Source organism: Saccopteryx bilineata, chromosome 4 (assembly GCF_036850765.1).
Source record: "Saccopteryx bilineata isolate mSacBil1 chromosome 4, mSacBil1_pri_phased_curated, whole genome shotgun sequence".
NCBI lineage: Eukaryota > Metazoa > Chordata > Mammalia > Chiroptera > Emballonuridae > Saccopteryx > Saccopteryx bilineata.
This window is the reverse complement of record NC_089493.1, coordinates 223,777,615-223,800,524: the sequence shown is the minus strand read 5'-3', so window position 1 is coordinate 223,800,524 and position 22,910 is coordinate 223,777,615. Positions and strand designations below refer to the sequence as shown.

At 41.1% G+C, this 22,910-nt stretch overlaps 1 protein-coding gene across 1 annotated transcript in view; it reads right to left on the bottom strand.

The window, feature by feature from the left end:
• RHOBTB3 (Rho related BTB domain containing 3) overlaps window positions 1-22,910 on the bottom strand; it is a 59,192-nt gene that overhangs the window by 6,692 nt on the left and 29,590 nt on the right. Inside the window, exons 8-11 of the mRNA XM_066273854.1 lie at window positions 19,072-19,192; window positions 13,318-13,491; window positions 9,501-9,667; window positions 3,861-3,957 (exon numbers count right to left, since the gene is read on the bottom strand). Coding sequence (XP_066129951.1) covers window positions 3,861-3,957; window positions 9,501-9,667; window positions 13,318-13,491; window positions 19,072-19,192 — 559 coding nt within the window. The remainder of the gene's footprint in view (window positions 1-3,860; window positions 3,958-9,500; window positions 9,668-13,317; window positions 13,492-19,071; window positions 19,193-22,910) is intronic.

The window sequence follows — 22,910 nt, the reverse complement described above, 5'->3', positions numbered from 1 at the left end:
TTACTAAAAAATGTGCACACTTTCCCATAATGCCCACGTTTTCAGTCCAGCTCCTTGCCTGATCTCAATTATATCTAAGGTTCATGATCTTATCATTTTTTGGCTTAATTTCTTCCGCAATAAACCCCCCATTGCCAGTGATGATGAAGGAGAAGCAGCTGCCCGCCTGGGTGGTATGGTGTTTGGCAAAAGCTTCTTAAGCAACATTCAGGTATTTCTGCTTTTAGCCCCTAGCCTCCTGCTTTCTAAACTACTTGGTCCCTCAAACTTTTAAGGTTTTTGGTATTTTGCTGAGCAAATCAGCTTGTTTCTCATCGGTATTCCCTGCTGTGGGCACTCAGGTTTCCTTCTGTGAAGTCACTGTCCACTTCTTCACCTACTGTTTGACCTCAGCTAATACAATTTGGATTAGCAAAGTCTTAATCCAGGCTGTGGGATCAGGTCAAAGAGAAATGACCTAGCCGCTCAGGGAAATTGCGTTTCATTGGGAAGTGTAGGTGACATAAAACAAACTACCCCCTCAGTTAAGATAAAATAACAGAAACAAAGTTATCACAGATGAGCTCTGGCCAATAACCAAAAGAAGACCAAAAAACAAAACAAAACCCACAAACCCTCCATAATATAAAATACATAATATTCAGTTAAGTTAATCTAGCCGAGTGAATAATGATTCCATAAATGCCAAAGGTAACTTACATTCCTGCACATTGCTGTTTGTTTTCCAAAGAGCCTAACACACAAAATGCCTAATATTTAATGAGTTATTTAACTGTGTTCATGCCCCCGGGCCAGAATCGACGAGATCTTTTCCAGCCTCGATTTTCAATTCTTAAATAACTTTACATAAGAAACGTTCTACTTTGAGAAAACAATTTTCAGAATCCAATAATAATTTGATAATTTTTCAAACTGAAAATGGGAAAATTTTTAAGAAGCTATAAAGTGATTGTGACAATAACCCTTTTGAATTTTAATGACCATGTGAAGTCAGCCAAGCATAAGGCAATACTGAGGAGAGGTGACAGGGACACTCTGGAGGACACGCTCCTTTAAATGGGCAGCTACTGCTTCATTCTAGGTGGTTGTCATGTGAGAAGATAGACCCATAGTAGCCAGGTCTCCCAACTTTTCAAAAGAAGCCAAAAAATTTGGATTTTTAAAATGTAACGTTACACACAGTTCCTGCTATCACAATTGCAGGGGCTTCCCTGATCCCTTGCCCTTCATGGGAAGAGCTGGTTTTCTGCTTTTCCCTTGTCTTCTTTTGTGGTTTGCCTGTCTTGGTGAGACACCAATAAATAGGATGCCCCCCCCCCCAAAATAAAATAAAATAAAATGTAACGTTACAATTTTTAAATTAGATACTAAGTTTAAAACAAATGAACAAACAAACAAAAAACTATGTGGTCCAAACAGACTACCAGTTTGTGCCCACCTATTTAGACTATCAAATTCTCCCTCAACTACAGGGGCTCTTTTCTCTGTCTGAAGGATGGTCACAGCAGGTCCTGGACACAAGCGGGTACCACCGATTCAGAGCATCTGTGATGAGCTTTTCACTCCCATCGAAGGCACAGTGGGTCACTGTCACAGCCTCCTCTTACTCTGCCTTTTCAAAATACACCCCGGGGTCCTGCTGTTCACTATGCCCGGTGGTCGAAACACACTTTATAGATAATCGTATAAGTAATAAAATAAAATAAAATAAACATCAATAACAAAAAATGTACAAAGCATCTTTCTCTCAAGGTTGTATGAGCACTCTCATGTACATCATATACATTTATACAAGATAGTGAGTGGAAAATAAACTTCTTCTCTGTTTGCAACTAAAGATGACCTAAGGTGCATAATGAAAGTGGTTCTAAAATCAAAACATTCAGGCTCTGGCCGGTTGGCTCAGCGGTAGAGCGTCGGCCTGGCGTGCGGGGGACCTGGGTTCGATTCCCGGCCAGGGCACACAGGAGAAGCGCCCATTTGCTTCTCCACCCCTCCGCCGCGCTTTCCTCTCTGTCTCTCTCTTCCCCTCCCGCAGCCAAGGCTCCATTGGAGCAAAGATGGCCCGGGTGCTGGCCCGGGTGCTGGGGATGGCTCCTTGGCCTCTGCCCCAGGCGCTAGAGTGGTTCTGGTCTTGGCAGAGTGACACCCGGGAGGGGCAGAACATCGCCCCCTGGTGGGCAGAGCGTAGCCCTTGGTGGGCATGCCGGGTGGATCCCGGTGGGGCGCATGCGGGAGTCTGGAGTCTGTCTGGGTCGGGCGCATGCGGGAGTCTGGAGTCTGTCTGACTGTCTCTCCCCGTTTCCAGCTTCAGAAAAATAAAATCAAAACATTCATTCATTTCATTTTAACTGACTTCTGAAAAAAAAAACTGTATAAGAATGTCTCTACTGACTAACAGCAAGCAGAAACATGCCTTATCTTTATGAATGAACTTTTTGTTTCTTTCTTGCACAAAGTGGATGGTTAGTAACTATCAATTGTTCTGCTTTGATTTATTATGTTCCTCTCAGGCACTAGGCTTTGAATCTGCAAAGAGGCTTCCAATGGGCAATCAATGTTTGTTGACTGGCTGAATGTCTGTTAAGATGTCTGCCAAAAACACTGTATATTTCTTGGTTTCCTTAACTGTACAAGAAGTTGAAAGAAACCAAAGAATTTCATGTTCTTTTTTTAGCAGCAGATTCTCTTTTACAAGTAAAATTTTATGTAAAAGGCTAAGATATAAAGCAGATAAAGTGGAACTACTCTGGTTGAAGGTGGGAGGGAAAAGTCCAAAAACACAACCACAGCCTTCTCTTCCCTTCACCTCTCCTCGCTCCCTCCGCTGCCTCCCTGCTCCCGCTCTCCCCTACCTCAGCACACCTCCACGCATCTCCAGGAAGGTTCTCTGTTTAGAGGTGGAAACTACTTGACTAGGTGACCCTGAATTTCCTTTTAATTTTAATTTGATTATTTCTTGAGTCAATTTCAGGTAATAACATGAGCAAACCATTATATATCAAGTGACTGTCTACTCTGACGACTGGCCTATTTTCCTTGTCTTTCCTCTTATGCAACACTGAGAAGCTCAACTTTTGATTGGTTTTCATCTTTAAAATTTATCTTAAAAATCACACTTTGCAGCCCTGGCCGGATAGCTCCATTGGTTAGAGCGTTGCCCTAATATGCCAACGTTGTGGGTTCAATCCCTGGTCAGGGCACATACAAGGATCAACCAATAAATGCATAAATAAGCAGAACAACAAACTGATCTCTCTTTTTCTCTCCCTTCCTCTCTCTAAAATAAGTAAATTTTAAAAATGAAAAAATAATCACAGTATGCATACTCTCTACTCAGTAAGTTTTGAAACAACCTTTGATTAATAAAAAATTGTTATTCCCAGGTAACATAATGAACTCCTATATAGATATACTTAACAGATACAGATATCACTACAATAGAATTATTTATTATAAATAATACACAATAATTACAATTCCTTTACCAAAATAAAGGTTTTCAATCTGTACTGTTTAAATTTTGCTTCTGACTTGGGTGGTTAAAACACAGATCTTGTTTATCAACACTAAATGCCACCTGAAGCCACCATATATTTATACTTCAGGGGAAAAATGCATTTAAAAATGATGGGAGCTATAAAACAATTATTAGAAAACTTCTTGTGTAACACAGGTCAAGCTACTTATATAACACAGGTGACTGTAAGTTAAAGTGTCCTCAATTACCACGTTGCATTTTTAAAAGAATATATTATATGAACTTTTTAATTTTTTAAAACTATCATTCTGACAAGTTATGTCTCAAATCTAAGAAGAAAAAAATAAGTTTTCTTTCAATACAGTAAATGGCAATCTACCTGAAAGATCCTGAAATTCAGGCTTTTGACTGAAGATGAGGTAGTTAGTGGCAATGAAATGGAGTAGCCAGGTTGAAAGGCAGTCAGAGTGGTGAAACTGCAAGAAAAATGGACAGTTACACAGTGTTGTACATAATGACCATCAACATGATGATTATATCAGTGAGGAAAGTCTGGGAGAACTCATGCAGAGCCCAGATCCATGTTTAATGTGTCTATATAAGTAAGATGCAGCCTTCAGCATACTCTGACAGCAGAAAGGAAAAGGGAGCATTCACAACAAGCCGTGATAAAATCACACCAATGAAGAAACCAAATCAAACGAGTAACAACCTCCTGCTGCTGCAGTGGCTGGATATCTTTGAGCAGATGTATGGTTGTACCTGTGGCTCACAAAGACTATACAGTTCTTGAGGGCTCAGTTTAAGCTTTTAATCCAAGGTCATGGCCTTCACTAACTGCACTTGTACTTGTAGCAGAGAGATGATTATGGTTTGCAAAGGTATCCACTTGGCCTAATCTAAAGAAATTCACCTCAGGAGCAAACCAAAACTTATTTCTAGGAGGAAATGTCATCAACCTAAGGTTACGGGAGGCAATGTGTAAATATTTCTATGAGGTTATGTCTGAATAGTTGCTTTTAACTCAGATGTGCTGTTCCACTGAGCAGGTTCCCAGCACATTTCTCATCCTGAGTTTCAACAGCTAGTGGAGGGGGAACGTGGCCATAATGCCATCACTTTGGTGTGAATCCAGGGACACTCACAAATCCATCTAGCCACTCAATTCAGATACGGTAACTTGCTGGCAGGCAACTTTGGTACACAAAAATAGTTCTTTTTATTATTATTCTGGTGAAATACACAAAACTTACCACTTTAAGTGTACAGTTCTGTGGCATTACGTACATTCACATTACCACTATTTTCAGAACTTTTTTTATCATCCTAAACTGAAACTCTTTACCCATTAAATAATAAATCCCCTTTTTCCTTGGTCCCAGTCCCTGGCAACCACTATTTTATTTTACCTTTGTGAATCTGACTATTCTAGGTACCTCATATAAGTTGAATTATATAGTTATTTGTCCTTTTCTCTGTCTGGTTTATTTTACTTAGTGGCATGTCCTCAAGGTTCATTTATGTTGCAGCGTGTATTAAATTTCATTCTTCTTAAGGCTGAGTAATATTGCGCTGTATGTATATACTCCATTTTGTGTATCTGTTCATCTGTTGTAGACATTTAGGTTGTTTCTACCTTTAGGTTAACACAGCTCTTTTAAGGGCCCTCAATAATTACATAAAAATAAATAATGCTAAATTGAAGAAAGCTTTGTAATCTCAAATCTTAAAGAAAGAAACTCAAGTATTACTCTCTTAAAAAGTTAAAATGTGGGAATATTTTAACATGCTAATAGGTCCCTCTGATTTTTATTACACAAAATCAGAATTTTTGAGTTGTGTGAGGCTTTACAGTTCATCTAATCCCACATCACATTTTAACATTCTTTTTTCACTTTATCTTTTTTGTAGATAAATGTGAATGATCTCAAGGAAATAGAGCAAGAATATGCAGCTATTTTAAAAGAAGCCACCAACACCCAGAGCAAATAACCTACCCACAGAAGTTCAGAATATTGCCTAAGAGCTGTGACTTTGAGGAAGAATTGAGATCACAGACATGAACAGCTGCCCATAGTAACATAGTTCAAATAAATAGTTTTATTTTTGACCATGAAACTTAAGAAATCATAATTGTGGGCTCTTGGCAAGAGATGAAATGCATCTCACTATAACCTACTTTTGGGGAATAATGTGTGCTGACCTGAGAAAATAGGTTTAAATAAAAAATAAATAGGCTCTGGCCGGTTGGCTCGGCGGTAGAGCGTCGGCCTGGCGTGCAGGGGACCCGGGCTCAGTTCCCGGCCAGGGCACATAGGAGAGGCGCCCATTTGCTTCTCCACCCCCCCCCCTTCCTCTCTGTCTCTCTCTTCCCCTCCCGCAGCCAAGGTTCCATTGGAGTGGAGATGGCCCGGGCGCTGGGGATGGCTCCTTGGCCTCTGCCCCGGGCGCTAGGGTGGCTCTGGTCGCAGCAGAGCGACACCCCGGAGGGGCAGAGCATCGCCCCCTGGTGGGCAGAGCGTTCCCCCTGGTGGGCGTGCCGGGCGGATCCCGGTCGGGGCACGCGGGAGTCTGTCTGACTGTCTCTCTCCGTTTCCAGCTTCAGAGAAATACAATAAATAAATAAATAAATAAATAAATAAATAAATAAATAAATAAAAGCACAATAAAAAAGGCATTAAAAAAACTATAAACCAAATACTATAGCATTTAACAGCTCTGTACAGAACAATAATGGTGCTCCGGGGAGTATTCAGAAACTCACCAGGACAAGGTCAGAAACAAAACTGGTGGCTAAGGCAGCCAAATATTAATGCATAGATTATAAGAAGTTGAGTTTAACACTTTAAAATGACAGTAAAAAAGGCTTCACAGGAACCACCAAGTTTGGCTATATAGGGTTTAAGGAGAGATAAAAAAAATCTCTACCTCAATCCAAAGGAACTGATTTTTTTTCAAAGTATGGATTTTCTTTTTTTTATTCATTTCAGAGAGGAGAGAGAGAAAGAGAAAGAGAAAGAAAGGGGGGAGCAGGAAGCATCAACTCCCATATGTGCCTTGACCAGGCAAGTGCAGGGTTTTGAACCGACAACCTCAGCATTCCAGGTCAACACTTTAGCCACTGCGCCACCACAGGTGAGGCCAAAGGAACTGATTTGATTAAGGAAAAGAAGCCTGTATTATATTATATGTTAAGAGTTGATGGAAATATATGAAGTAGAATCAAGGAAAAGAACTAAGCGAGTTTGGGGAAAGTGAAAGCAGAGGTGAGAGAATACTGAAACTGCTCTTCCACACGGAGGGTATGGGCAACGCCTTCCTGACCCACCAAGCAACACTGGCAGAGGTGACAGAAGGACTAGACGTTCCAACTACTCGGCAAGCTACCTACCGACAGTCTAAATCTGCTAAGGAACAATCTCACTTATTAGAATTCAAAGAAACAATGAGGAAAAGGTTAACTAAATTCTGACCACAGGTGAACTGGCTGGTGAAGGGGAACCTCAAACTAGAAACTTCAAAGAGAACTTGGGGAGAAAATTATCCTGTTATCTGGGACCCATAATTCCAAATTAGGGACCACCAGGAATAGACAGAGGAAAACTGGTAAATGCAGGCTTAACCTTAGCAAATAGAAAAGTCATAAAAAATAAACAATGAAATTTACAAACAGTTATCTTAGAATTTTAAAATTCAAGAGGAGCCTGACCAGGCAGTGGTGCAGTGGATAGAGTGTCTACCTAGGACGCTGAGGACCTAGGTTTGAAACCCTGAGGTTGCAGGCTTGAGCCCAAAAGGTTGCTGGCTTGAAGCCGAAGGTCGCTGGTTTAAGCAAGGGGTCTCACTGGCTCAGCTGGAGCACGCCCCCTCGTCAAAGCATATATGAGAAAGCAATCAATGAGCAACTAAAGTGCTGCAACAACCAGTAGATGCTTCTCATGTCTCTCCCTTCCTGTCTATCTTTCCCTGTCTGTCCCTCTCTCTCTCCTTTGCTATAAATAAATAAATAAATAAATAAAATAAAAATTCCAGAGAAAAAATAAGGATAATCATATAATCAGAAAACATATAGTCAAGGGAAAGAGATCAGGAAGAATTTCTGACAATGTAATGATAAACGATACTGATGAGGAACCAAGAGTGTGTGTAGGGGGGCACTTAAATTAGTGCGTGAGCTATCTATAGAAAGACACTACAACATAAGGAAAGGGAGGCTTGTACCCAAATTTTTCAAAGTATGACAGGCTTGTTAGAATAGTATAAAAATGATACATCAAAAAAGAACTGAGGTTGTGAAAATGCTCAACAGAATAAAAATGCTTTCTAAAATTAAATCTAGAGGGTAGCTATTTATGTCAAGTTCAATGTAAAGACAAAAAGAGATCAGGGTTACTCAATTTTTTTATATTTGTTTTTATCTCTAATATCAATTACAAATGATCTAATGACTTGACTATGAAATGAACTCCAAAATAGTTAAAACAAGAGTAAGGAAGAACTAGATGCTTTATGAATTCCTGTCTATGCCCAGACATACATGCTGACTAGTGACTTCTCGGACTAGAGGCATACTTGTAGCCGTCTCAGAATCTGTCCTTTTCCTCATTATGCGGCTCTAGTTCAGCTGTTCGAAGACAAATTCATATTTTTCTAATTCTGGATGTCAAAGTTGATAAGAATTGCCAACATGTTGTATGTCAGACAATATTTTACAAAGTTCTGTTAGTCTAAAATGATAGATCAAATTTTATATTTCTATGAAAAAGACCCAGAAGTTTCAGATTACTACCAGGTGTGTGCTGTGACTGCTACAAGCCCAAGAACTGCCAGAGTATTACAGATTTCAAGAAAGCAAACTTAGTTTACTTACGGACCTTTGGCAGATTCGCAGTCTAGGATCTTTACAACTAAAATTACTTAGTCACGATTAATTGAATGTGTAAATTCTGTCCTCTAAAATGTGCAGAAATAGAACTATTAAAAACAAATGGGTCCAGAACTTAGAAGAGGCTAGAAAACATGGTGTACTGCAGTAATTATGCTTTTTTTTCTTCAAGATTTTATTTACTGATTTTAGAGAGGAAAAAGAGAAAGAGAGAAAGAACAAGCAGTAATTCTCAGCTCAAACATTTTTACTAAATACATCCCGATACCATGAGGGATCAACAAAAGGTCATTTAAAAGGATTAATACCAATACACTTTCACACCAATACCTCCTGCAAACAAATGAAATTTCCAAAAATGTTCATGAAGTGAATGAATGAATGAATGAATGAATGAGCAAAGAAATGACTTCAGCCCAACCATCTCTAAGTTTGTATGTATCAATCCTGTCATTTTCTTTCAGGAACCTAAGATGTGATTATTTGGGGGAAATTCAGTGTAAAGTCTATTTCCTACAATGCCTACATGACACAATATTGCACCACACTCAAATGACTCTAATAATGGCCAATATACAGTTGAAAAATTCCACATCAACAGATTTCTACCTCAGAAAGGGACTGCTCAGAAACCCATCTTCAAACTTGTTGTGAGGACACTTCAGCCTCAGTTAGCTGAACTTCCACACTAAGACAGGTTCCTATATCTCTTAATAAGCAGAAATTTTCAAAGAGTAGCATAATTTTTATACAATTTTTAAAAAAAGTCAAATCAATAAGTAAATCAGAAAAAACTAAGAACTATGTATGATTCCATATATAGGAGGGACATAAAAACGAGACTAAGAGTCATGGACAAGAGTGTGGTGGTTTGGGGGGGGAGAGGGAGGGAGAGGGGAAGGGGGGGAGGAAGGGGCACAAAGAAAACCAGATAGAAGGTGACGAAGGACAATCTGACTTTGGGTGATTGGTATGCAACATAATTGAATGACAAGATAACCTGGAGATGTCTTCTTTGAACATATGTACCCTGATTTATTGCCACCCCATTAAAATTAATAAAAATTTATAATAAAAAAAAATCTGAGCACACACCAAAAAAAGTCAAATCAGTACATACACATGACTGATTACCTTGGCTTTTTTGAGCAGGTCGACGATATCGAGGTTCATGGAGGCCAGTTCCCTGCTGGGCATGCTCTGTAGCTGCGTGATAATGAAGAGCTCACAGATGTGCTGCAGCCGGGACACTTGGTACATCTCAGCGCAGATCAGGAGACACATGGCCTGGAAAATGCCCGCTGATGCAAGAAGGGAAATCAGAGAAAATGGACAATAAAACCATTTCTTTTATGCCTTAAAACAAAACAACAGAAAGCAGAAAAAAATGCTGACTATATCATCCCATGTAGAATAGGATGCCTAGAAAAAACCTTGAAGGAGTCAGCATTCTAAACTCCATTTTAAAGGGACTTAATTTAAGCCTTCTTTGCAGAAGTGAATCTCTGTGTTGTTTTTGTGTTTTAATTCTCCGGAGACGAAGATACTGCAGCTGCCTTTAGTAACTGATTTTAGAGCTAGGGGTGACTCTTTGTGCTAAACTCAATCCTTGCCATTTTTTTTCTCTCTTGCCTTTAGTTTCAGGTTTGTGTTTTGTTTTAACTGTGGTAAAATAAACTTAACATAAAATTTACTATTAACCATTTTTCCCAGTTTTATTGAGAAATAATTGACAGTGTGTCTGTAAAGTCATGGTGCACTTTTGACCGGTCACAGGAAAGCAACAAAAGACGATAGAAATGTGAAATCTGCACCAAATAAAAGGAAAACCCTCCCAGTTTCTGTAGGATAATGTGGCAGCATGTACGCATGCGCAGATGATGACGTAAGACCATGTATACAGCGAAGCAGCCCACGGCCATGCCGGTCGAGATGTGGACGGTACAAAGGAAAGTTCAGTGTGTTCTGTGGCTCGCTAAATTTGAATCCGTGACCAAAGTGCAACGTGAATATCGGCGCGTTTATAACGAAGCGCCACCACATACGAATAACATTACTCGGTGGGATAAGCAGTTGAAGGAAACCGGCAGTTTGGTGGGGAAACCCTGTTCTGGTAGGCCATCAGTGATGAGTCTGTAGAAGCTATACGGGATAGCTACCTAAGGAGCCCAAAAAAATCTGTGCATGAGCCCACATCGAACTGCACTGAATAGGTATGAAACTGGGAGAGTTTTCCTTTTATTTGGTGCAGATTTCACATTTCTATCATCTTTTGTTGCTTTCCTGTGACCGGTCAAAAGTGCACCATGACTTTACAGACATACTGTATATCACTGTATAAGCTTAAGGTATATAGTATGATGGTTTGATTTATATATATTGTGAAATGATTCCTATTAGGTTTAGTTAACATCCATCATTTCATATAGATACAATAACAAAAGAAAAAAATGTTTCTCCTTGTGATGAGAAATCTTAGAATTTACAATCTTAACAATTCACCACTATCCATCTCCAGAACCCTTCCATCATTCCAAACTGAAACTCTGTGTCCGCAAACAGTAACTACCTACATCCCCCTCTTCCCAACCCTCCTAATCATACTGGTGGTTGTTTTTTTAACACTTCCCTATAAGTCTGATGTTTGATGTAATTCTCTTATCCCTCCTTATATTCCTTACATATTTTTTTAGTGGTTAGGAACCAAGAATGCTGTGCTTGATATTTTACATAATAGATTACCGTCCTTTCTGTGATTTTCCCTACGCAAATATTCCAGTATCCAGCTTAACTTTTTGAAAATTCATTTAGACTCTCCCCTACATCTTTTACCAATTTTTAAAGTGCTTTAAAGCCTTATAGTTGTTAGGACTTTTCTGAACATGTTTTTCTAATTAGCAAGATAAAACCTAAAAATCAAAGCATCAATTACTCTAGTGAGAGGATGACTGAGAAACCAAATATCTTATTTCAAATCTGGTCAAGTTTTTTATTTAGTGCATGTATTTGCCAGTATGGAGATAATAAAATAAACAAGGGCTGGCTTTAGCTCAGTGGTTCCTTAGAGTCAAGTTCGTTTGTTAAAATAAATAACATTCTGATGAGAAACAATGCTTTCATTTTTATTATTCAAAAAAACGATACCCCAGTCTTTACCATGAAGAGTAATAGCTGTAACTGGCTCCAAAAATATTGTTGCTAGATGCAACGACAGAATTAATTCAAACTGAAAGAGAATTTTCTTTTTTAGAGCTCTGAAACCTTTGAGTAGAGGGCTTAATGACTTTAAGCTTTTCAACAGCAAATACAGGATATCTTCCAAATCTAAAAATCAAGAGTAAACCTGAAGGGAGGTGTGATCTGAAATGTGTGTTTCCTTGTTGTATTTGCTAGGATACCTGGCCTGGTTCTGTGATCAAGGGGCCTGGCCCTGGACTAAGCCACCAGTTAGGGCTTATTCCAGCTGTGTTTGTGGTGGGAGCCATCTGGTGGCCAAAGAGTGAAGAGTAATCAAAGGGGGCGCCCCCCCCCCCCCCCGGGCCTGCATCCCAAGGCTTTAAGGCCAGTTGAAAGGATTCTGCAATTTCTCCAAGGTCCCTTCAGCAAGCAGAAACCTCTAAGATCTGTCCCATCTAGTAGGTGCCACAGACAGTTAGTTACTAGTCCAAAAGCAATCTGTGAATAGGGAAATAAAGCCTGCAGTTTACTGGGCAGTCTAAACATCTTCGGAAAAGTTTTTGAAGTCAGCTTAAGAGTTCACTTCAGGAGACATCAGAAGAACGCCTCCACGAAACCACACCCTCTGGGCCCGAGAGGTGACCAAGCAGGTCTCAGGATACTCAGAAGTCCCTAAAAGTACCTTTGTCAGAATACACAGCCATAAAAGAAGTTGTCCAACTCTCCTTCTCATGGAAGGGATAGTGCTTCAAGGAGTTTTCTGTGTCAATCAGTAGAGCTGGAGTAGCCACTGGGCACCACTAAATACCTCATTTCCAACATGCCCACAGTGGCCACCACACTGTGGGTGCGGGCTAGGACACAGGAAGTTGTGTCAGGGTCTGAGAGCCCAGAAGAGGTACCCATCACTGCTCTTCCACTTGGACTGACTGCAGAGGCATCGTGGTCTACACTCCCTTCACCTGCTTTAGCACACTGCATGATGTCAACTCTGATATACTTTAAGTGAAAACGACTTCACAGAAAGCAATTTATTAAAATGGATGACAAGAAAATAATTGTAAGATATTACCTAACCAGTGGTGGGATTCAGCCAGTTCGCACCAGTTCAGCAGAACCGATATCTAATTTTTTTGTTGAGTTTGGTGAACCAGTTGTTAAAATGGCACTTGTAATCAGAGAGTTCTCTAAGGTGGGCAACTGGGCACTTAATGTGGAATCACAAATTGACATTCCTCATTCTTTTTAACGTTTATCTGTGCGACAGCGCATTCTAAGCGCCTTTAGTAATAATGTTCATTCTGTCAATAGGTGAAAAAATTTTGACAACTATGCTTATAATCTTTATTTATTCATTTCATAAAATTCATTATACTTTTGAATGAAATGCTACATTTTATTTCCCTCACATTTGTTACTTTCAGTAAACAAATATATAACATAAAGAGTAACAGTACCAAACACCAGGGGGTGACAAGCTGTCTGTCACTGGGAATATCTTAACAGTTTTATTGTTTTTTGTCAGGTATTATTTATTTATTTATTTATTTATTGTCAGGTATTAATATTTTTCTATTACTATTATAAAACTTTCATATAACAATTAGTTTTGTGTACCTCTTTTATTGTTCTTATTTAAGTATTAAATGCATGAAATAATAATCTACTTTTCAGTATATTGTTTTTGTTTATACTTAAAATGGTCATTAGGATAGAGAACCAGTTGTTAAATTATTTGAATCCCAACACTGTACTTAACATTTATATTGCTTACCTGGGCAACAGGAGTCTGTGTATAAATATTCTAAGAATGACAAGAAAGTCTCTTTGGAAACACCATAAACTGGAATCAGAACACTCTTTGCTTCCATGTAATTCCCATTAAACATGGCTGCCATCACTTCACACCTGGCCACCAAGATGGCCCTATGGGCGGGCACTGTCGTACCTGCATGGTTCGAAGGGGACCGGAGTTAAGTAAGATAAGCATGCAGAGTTATTCTTTTAGCAGTTTTCCTTGTCATTAGGCTGGTATGGCATCAGGCACAGCTAAGCTGATATACGGAAACCAAAGTTTGGGTTGATAACCAGCATTAATTCAGAGACTTTTTAGTTTTTCCTTGAAAAATCAAGAGTTCAAAAGTTGACTTTGAAACCAACAATTTGCAAGTCAGGCAACTATTTGTTACTTAGCTTATATTTCTTGAAGACAGAAACACTGAAATGAAATATTTTGCTTCATTTGTTTATACTGAAACTTCTATCCTTTCATCCTTTTCAGTCAGCCTGAAACACTACCACCCACCCCTGCCCATGTGCCTCCCAAGAAAATCATGCCATTATTTTTTTGGCCAACTCACAGGACAATCCTGGCCAGGCTTTCCCTTATTAGAAACAAGAAATAAATCACCCATAGCCTAAGCAGTCCACAGATCACAGGAATGCCTCGGAATCTCTTGTGGATCCAAGGGGAGCATTTCAGATCTTTGGGAAGTATGGACGGGGATGGCCCAGTCCCCTGCTGTCTCCACAGCATACTGCCTCCTAAGGCACCCTCTCTTTCCTGAATGAACAGGGCTTGCTTCTGGGACAGCAGGAGCTACTTTCAGTGTTAAAGTCCCTCAGCCCATATCCCTCACTGGAGCTCATTAAATTAAACTGACTCTCCAGTAAGAGTTTCTTCTCCAGCTACAGTGCCTCCACACCAAGCTCCAGAAGGGGCACACATCAGCCGGACTTGTGGGAGGAGAAGCAGTTCTCACCACTCCCACCACGTTAGAAAACCACAGCCAGCCTTCAGCTTAGTCTAGGTCAGTTCCACAGATCACTATCGAGTGCCCACCATGTGCCAACACCTGTGTTAAGTGTGAAGATACAAAGATAAGACAAAGCTACCCTGTGCAGGAGAAGCCAAGCTTTTAGTTTGCTGGAAGACACCGCACCAGGGTGACTGACAAAGCTGTCTGGAAAGTGACTCCTTGAGCCAAACCACCCTACCATGACCAAGAGTCGTTTATGCACCCATCCCTAAAGTCCCAAACCTCTCAAGGGCGTGCATTCTCCTCTAAAATATTTACAACATTGGATTCTTCAACCTCTTTAAAATCTAAGCAAAACATTTTTTGGCTCAGAAAGGATCCCATCTAATCCCAGCGGCTTTCTCCAAAGCCAATAATCCCTCAGGCTTCACAAGCAACTCTCGACACTGCCAGTTCTGAGGTCACTGCTTGGCACTGTGACTTGAACAGGCACACGCCCGCAGGAGAGGGAGGAGGGGCCACAGGGAGTACTCCCACCAGGTCATCACACACGTGCTGGCGGACACCCTACTCCCTCGGTCTTCTGCCCTCCCTGGCTCTTCCCCTTGGGGCCGTCTGCCCTCAATATCAGTATCCATCTGTGGAACAGCCAGTTCCCATATACACCGCATGCTAGATATTTCTGTATACGGCAATTAACAAAGAATTCATACAGGAAGTGCAATTTGACTTGCAATTTTAAGGTTTTAAGATCTTAAATAAGGTACTACTGTATATATAAAAAAGAAAAATCAGAAGCATGGCTTAAACAAATTAGATTACCTTTCATCTGGGTTAAGCATAAGAATTTAAGATTGGCCAAAAATACCAACTGTCTAGTAGATGGAGAAGGAAATTGATAAGTAACCTCGGAAATTTAACAGCAAATTTTCATTGATAATGTGGTTACAAAGTCAGCAACAAAACAACACCTCAATACATTAAAGCGTTTTCAAGCAAATTTCAAGCTTAGAATTTAGTTTCGAAAACCATTATAGCTCTAGTTAAGAAAACTACAACTGTTCTGGTGTTATAAATTCTTCTATTGTGAAAACGTAACACAATACCTCAGTAAAGTTACATTTTTAAACACTGTATATAAATTGCATAAATATATAAACACTGTACAAAACTTGCTAAGTAAACATAATGCAGAGTTTACACACTAAACAGCAATAGGGTGGAGCTGAAGAATTACTCAGGGAGGAAAAACAGACAGCAATTTTCCAGTTAAAAGATAAACATATTCTTGAAAATGTCAAGAACAAGTGTATCTTTCTTTTGTAGTATCTAATTGTTTTAATAGTTTTAAAAAACTTTTTTAAGGAAAAGTTTTGAGTGAAATAAAACTTAAAAGCCCAAGTTTTCTAGTAATTTTGCATAATCAAAGATCTTTGTTTTCATTATATACTAAAATAAAATGTTACAATTGCCACACCTTCTTCATACTACTTTCCCAAGTTTTAAAAATAAAAATTTTAGAAATGTTTTTTGCTTTAGTCTTAAAATAGTAAACTTGCTTAGTTCAAGAGAGATTTAGAATTAGTACTTAAGTAAACAGGACAGAGAATAAAAGTGTTTTCTTTAATTTTTTATTTATTTTTAAGTGAGAGAAGGGGAGATAGAGAAACAGACTCCTGCATATGCTCCGACCAGAATCCACCCGGCAACCCCAGTCTGGAGCTGATGATCGAATCAACTGAGCTATCCTCAGTTCCTGGGGCCCACTGGCTGCAGGAGGAGAAGAAAGGGGAGGGGAGGGAAATAGAGAGGGAAGGGAAGACAAACAGATGGTTGCTTCTCACGTATTCCATGACTAGGGATCGAACCAGAAGACATCCTCAGGCCGGACTGATGCTCTACCCACTAAGCAAACCGGCCAGGGCCTGTAAAAGTATTTTTCATGAGACACACTTTCGAATGTCAAATGGAAACTTGTATCTTTATATATCAGGTCTAAATGTTTAGCAAGGATAGTTTTAGAACTGTTTTAGTAGCTTCTTTAAAAACTTTTCCATGGAAAAGGATGCAAACCCAAAGTTGGGAGTGATAGTATTTTTTTGATGACTATTTCAGAGATAGTACATAGGTTTTATGTCCCATGTCAACTCCAGCCAGATGTTGATGATAGCCAGGAACATTTGAAAAGAAGTATCTGGTGAGGTGCCGGGTTCCCAGAAAACAGTGCCCCGAGCCATCAGTGCTGGCTGCCGCTGCAGGGGAAAGGGAGGGGTCTGCCAGGCAGGCCTCCAGCTTCACCTGCATACACACCACCTCAGTCCCTAAGGCCGCTCCATCAGGCAGAAATGAGTATTTCCATTTTATAGGCAAGGAAACAAAGGACCAGAAATGTAAAATAACACACCAAACTTACTATATAGTAAAGACGCATCCATTCAAGAGCCATGCCAGGTCTTTCTAGTCCCTGTCACTACCATCTCATTAAGCTTAAAACTAAAACGGACCCTTTTAGAATCTATATGGTTTACTTTCTTTAGTTTGCAAATGAGAAAAGACTCAAGGCCAGACAAGCTCTGTGACTTGCCAAAGGACACACGCTGGTTGGAGTACAAAGCCTGGGCTGCAGTGAGGGCTCCAGAGCGAGTGCGCAGCCTCTTCCGGGGCAGACAGAGCCACTACCTCTGCACCCACAGGCTGCCCTCCGCACACCCCTCAGAAGCTAGCTTGTCTCTCCTCCAGATGATGTCAGAGAGACTGTCGCTGGACCCTGCTTCCACCCACTCCTGCTTCTCTTTGCTCCTGTCTCACTGAGAGACCTTGGATTTGGAGCTGGAGAGGTTACCAGGAGCGCTGCAGCAGCTGCTGTCGGACATGAGCACAGGCGGACAGGCGACAGCCCCACTGGACCAGCCTCTACACAGGGCGGGGGTCCTGAGCCGGCGACTGCAACGGGGGCCATGGGGTCGCGGAAGGAAAGTGAGAGAGAATGGGGAGAAAGGGTTCTCCACATCACTGTTTTTCTTTCATATAACGTATTTTCATGTGTTATATATTCCCTTTGAAAATCTTTTCAGTACACTAACATAATGTTTGATGTCAATGCCTCCTATGCAAGTTATAAGCAAGTATTAATGACTCTCACACAAATAAGCAAATTTGGTCTTTTGTTGGCTTTTTTTCCAAATCATCTTTTAGTATTTCAGGGTCCCTCTTATTGCCCCATTCTCACACTGCAGACAGTGCTGACGCAGCTTATTAGAAGGCACTTTCGAAAGTTTCCAATTCACTGTTTCTCTTGGTAAGGGGCCAAATTTAAAAGTAAAGTGATCTTTCTGAGGAAAATTTTTGAAAAGTAAATGACTGTTAGCTGCCATACATATTTACCCAGAGGCAGATTAAGGTCAGTTGAGGCCCTGGGCACAGAAGAAAATATTGGGCCCCTTACATTAGAAAAAAAGTGTAAAGTTGGGATTTTGCGGGGCCCTTCAGATGTTGGGGCCCAGGGTGTGCGCCCGCCGTTAAATCCACCTCTGTATTTACCATAAGACAGAATCAGATCTTCCTTTTAGTAATAGTCCACCTGAAGTTCTACTTATTTCATTTAAAAACAGTCCTCCCTGAAATCTGTATAATTTTGTTAACCAGTGTCACCCCAATAAATTCAATAAAAAAGGAAACACAAAAAAAACCCCCACACAACTCCTTATATCATTGAATAATTGAAGGTATCTGATAATTCATTTTTAAGATTATGCTTTCAATCTACTAAAGTGACACAATTATCCAAGCAAATAATTAGCATAAAGATAGGCACCATTACTTTCCAACAGAGATATAAAAAACACCTTTCATTTGCCCTGGTGCTGATTCTCAGAGTGCTGGGAGGACTAAAGGGAGCAGTATTTCCAGATGCCTGAGGCAAGCCAGGCATAACCCTTGACCTATGGCAGGTTCCTTTTTTTTTTTTTTGTATTTTTATGAAGCTGGAAATGGGGAGAGACAGTCAGACAGACTCCCGCATGCACCCGACCGGGATCCACCTGGCACGCCCACCAGGGGCGAAGCTCTGCCCACCAGGGGGTGATGCTCTGCCCCTCCGGGGGCGTTGCTCTGCTGTGATCAGAGCCACTCTAGCGCCTAGGGCAGAGGCCAAGGAGCCATCCCCAGCGCCGGGCCATCTTTGTTCCAATGGAGTCTCAGCTGCTGGAGGGGAAGAGAGAGACAGAGAGGAAGGAGAGGGGGAGGGATGGAGAAGCAGATGGGTGCTTCTCCTGTGTGCCCTGGCCGGGAATCGAACCCGGGACTTCTGCACGCCAGGCCGATACTCTACCGCTGAGCCAACCGGCCAGGGCAGGTTCCTTTTGCTTAAATAAAAAAGAAGAGAGCTGAATAAAATAAGCTAGAGGTAACATAATTTTACAGGGGCTGGTTTCAGATGATTCAAAAACTAGGATCCGAAAGAAATATACAAACAAAAATATTTAATGGGGTAATATTAAAGATCACCCCACCCTTTGCTTGTCCCTAAGAGTTAATAAAGCATATGGTAAGGGGAAAAATGTAAAAAATAGATATATATTTTTTCTTATTTTAATAAAATACTTCATTTTCATGGGAGATTTTGTCAATATTCAGGCAGTGTTCATCTATACCTGACAATAGAGAAAAGTCATTCCTACACCCCAGATATTCAAAGCTGAAACAGAAAGTTAGGTATGAAAACAAGAAATAAAAATGAATAATAAATTTTGTAAAAAACTGAAGCATACCTTGTATTTCGAAGACAACATCAGCAAGCATTGGTTTATTAAGGAAAAACTTGAGGGAAGTGTTATAAAACCACAGAGGTTTTCTGGATTGATAAGTTTTGCAATTCCTTAGGCAATTAATCTATAAAGGGAAAGAATACAAGGGTGAATGTTATACAAAAAGCTTTGATAATATACACAGGCTGATTAGAGCATTTAGAAAACGGTGCTAAGCATTTCTAGGGTTACCTACTCTATGGCATCTCTGACCGTAGCTTTCATGGCAACTACCACCTGCCCGTGAGCACCCGGCTCTATGCAGCCCTCAGAGCAGGGGATGAGCTCAGTGCAAACCCCACCCCATGGCTGAGAAGGTGGGCAGTCCTGAATCCCTGGGGGTCTCTGTCACCTGGGAAGCAAACAACAGCCATCCAACTTCAGATAAATGCCTAGAAAAATGTTTACACATACGACCTGCTCATTTGTTCGCTAATGAAGAGAGTGCATACACAAAAATTCAGCTTGTAATTAAGAAAAGATACCTATTTTTTCCCTAGCACACCATGTCCTAGATCACTGCATGGCAGATCACTATTCAAATACCCAAGAGTGATGAATGGGTTCATCTCCACCTTAATCTATAATTCTATCATTCTAAACATCATTCCCACTTACAGCAGGGACTGCTGAAATCCACAAAAGGCTGCCTGGATCTCTTCCAGAGCTCCAGACAGCCCCTGCCATGACCCGCCCATCTGCCCTTTCACCCGCCCCGCTCCCTCCGGCTGGAGGCTGCCAGTCTGACAGCACTCGCTAGCCTCCCTCTGCTCCTCATTCAGGGTTGGTTCTTTATCATTTTTGTCATCTTTCTGACATCCCAGGAGTCCAGGGATAGCCCCTCTTCCCTCACCCTCCACCCGTTTCCCCCGATGAATCTCACAACTTCAGCCTGAGGTGAACTCTGACTTCTGTTTGCCTACCTAGGGAATAGAGAAAGACTTACCACTAAAGAAATAAACAAGTATACAACTTTGGCATTAAGAATAAATATCATCTACTCCCCATTCTGGATTAATCTACTACAGTGGGAAGTTAAAATATTTGGTAAGGTGGGAAAAAAATATTACCCTTCCTCACAAGGAAGAAGAAAACGTTCCAGAATGCTATTCATGAGCAAGACAAGAAAGCAAAACAGGGCCACACAAATTCTGGTCGCAAGAGAGATCACTCTGATTCTATACACAGTACGCCCTAATATGCACTGAACTGATAGAGCGATTTCAGGGAGTGTCACACATAAAAGACAGCAACAGTCAAAAGCATCACAGAATTTGAGAGCTAGCAGGAACCTCAGAAAACATCCAGTTTAGGCTTCATTTTATAAAAAGCCCCAAGAAGACTTGTGCAAAGCCACAAAGATAATCCGTGGCAGCACACTTTCAATGTCCATTTCCTGATTCCCAGTTCAGCTCTCTTTCGCACTCGATGAAGGAGAGAGACCCGTACCCCTGCAGAGCACAAGAAGGAAGCCCAGAAGAACTCTTCTTTCCTCCATGCAAAGGAAGGAATTCAGTTCATGTCATGGCCTCACATAGCCCTCAGCCTCCCCTTCCCCAGCAAGAATTCACTTTATTCTTAGTGCTCAAAGGAACGACTGTGTTCAGAATAAACTCAAAGAAGCCTTGGCTTAAAACAAATGGCAACACTTCTGTCTAACCACTCCTATATAAAGATGATGAACTTCCATATCATGAATTCTATGTAGATGTATATTATGTATTTATACATATGAATATAATGGGAGGGCAGAAGTTGAGAGAGCACAGAGATGTACATTTTCTCTGGTCCAAAAGCTAGTTAATCTAGAGAACTTGTAAAAAATGCATACGGGGGGCCCTGGCCGGTTGGCTCAGCGGTAGAGCATTGGCCTGGCGTGTGGGGGACCCCGGTTCGATTCCTGGCCAGGGCACATAGGAGAAGCGCCCATTTGCTTCTCCACCCCCACCCACCTTCCTCTCTGTCTCTCTTCCCCTCCCGCAGCCAAGGCTCCATTGGAGCAAAGATGGCCCGGGCGCTGGGGATGGCTCCTTGGCCTCTGCCCCAGGCGCTAGAGTGGCTCTGGTTGCAGCAGAGCGATGCCCCAGAGGGGCAGAGCATCGCCCCCTGGTGGGCAGAGCATCGCCCCTGGTGGGCGTGCCGGGTGGATCCTGGTCGGGCACATGCAGGAGTCTGTCTGACTGTCTCTCCCCGTTTCCAGCTTCAGAAAAATACAAAAAAAAAAATGCATACGGGGTTATGTGTACATTTCTACAAAAGCATTATTCAGTTGATTTAGATTGCAAGGGAACCACCTCCCTGCCACATACTTGGAACACTGAATAGCTTCTGTATACCTGCTTCAATGTATTACTGAAGCAAGAGAAAAAAGGTCTTTCCCCTTAATTCCATGTTAGTTTATTTAAAAGAAGTGTGCATTTTCTCAATTAAAGAATAGTCAGGCCTGACCAGGCAGTGGCACAGTGGATTGAGCATTGGCCTGGGATGCTGAGGACCCAGGTTCGAAACTCCAAGGTTGCTGCCTTGATCATGGGCTCATCTGGCCTGAGAGTGGGCTCACCAGTTTGAGCACAGGGTCACCAAATTGAGTGTGAGATCACAGACATAACCCATGAAGGTCACTAGCTTGAGCAAGGGGTCACTGGCTTGACTGCAGCCCCCCCCCCCGCAAGGCAAACTGGAGAAAGTAATCAATGAACAGCTAAGCAGCCACAACTACAAGTTGATGCTTCTTATCTCTCTCCCTTCTTGTCTGTCTGAGCCCTGTCTGTTCCTCCATCTCTCTCTCTCTCTCTCTCTCTATAAAAAAAAAAAAAAAAAAGAATAGTCAAGAATCTTCATTAAAAACTAGTTCATCCTGACCAGGCAGTCATGCAGTGGATAGAGTGTCAGATTGGGATGCAGAAGACTCAGGTTCAAGACCCTGAGGTCGTCAGCTTGAGCACAGGCTCATCTGGTTTGAGCAAAGCTCACCAGCTTGGACCCAAGGTCTCTGACTCGAGCAAGAGGTTACTCAGTCTGCTGAAGGCCCACGGTCAAGGCACATATGAGAAAGCAATCAATGAACAACTAAGGTGTCGCAATGAAAAACTAATAATTGATGCTTCTCATCTCTCTGTTTCTGTCTGTCTATACCTCTCTCTGTCTCTGTAAAAAAACAACAAACTAATACAGTTCTACATTTAAAAAATATTAACTTAATATATTAATAACAATGTTTTCTTACATTTAATATAAACCTATATTCTGCTAGGCCAGGGGTCCCCAAACTTTTTACACAGGGGGCCAGTTCACTGTCCCTCAGACTGTTGGAGGGTCACCACATACAGTGCTCCTCTCACTGACCACCAATGAAAGAGGTGCCCCTTCCGGAAGTGCGGGGGGGGGGGGAATAAATGGCCTCGGGCCACATGAAGCCCATGGGCCGTAGTTTGGGGACGGCGCCTGTCTAGGCATTTCACATAACTTACCTTTTTACCTACTGTAGCAAATTTATCACAAAATCTTAAATAATAAGAATATACTTTTATATTACACATTATAAAATTGTGTAATGCAGATTGTTTGAAAACGTAGTAAATTTACTTTTAAAGCCCTTATAGACTCTGTACAATCTAATGACTAGAAGTTTAACATGCACAAGTATATGACCAGACAGAAAGTCTGTATTTTTATAACTGTTGCCCCTAACATATACTTTTGAACCTATATTAGAGGAAAAACAAACCTTTAACGTGCTCAAAAAGATTTCTCAGAACTCTTGAAAAAGGACACATAGAAAATGCCTTGCTCCTGAACTTTCA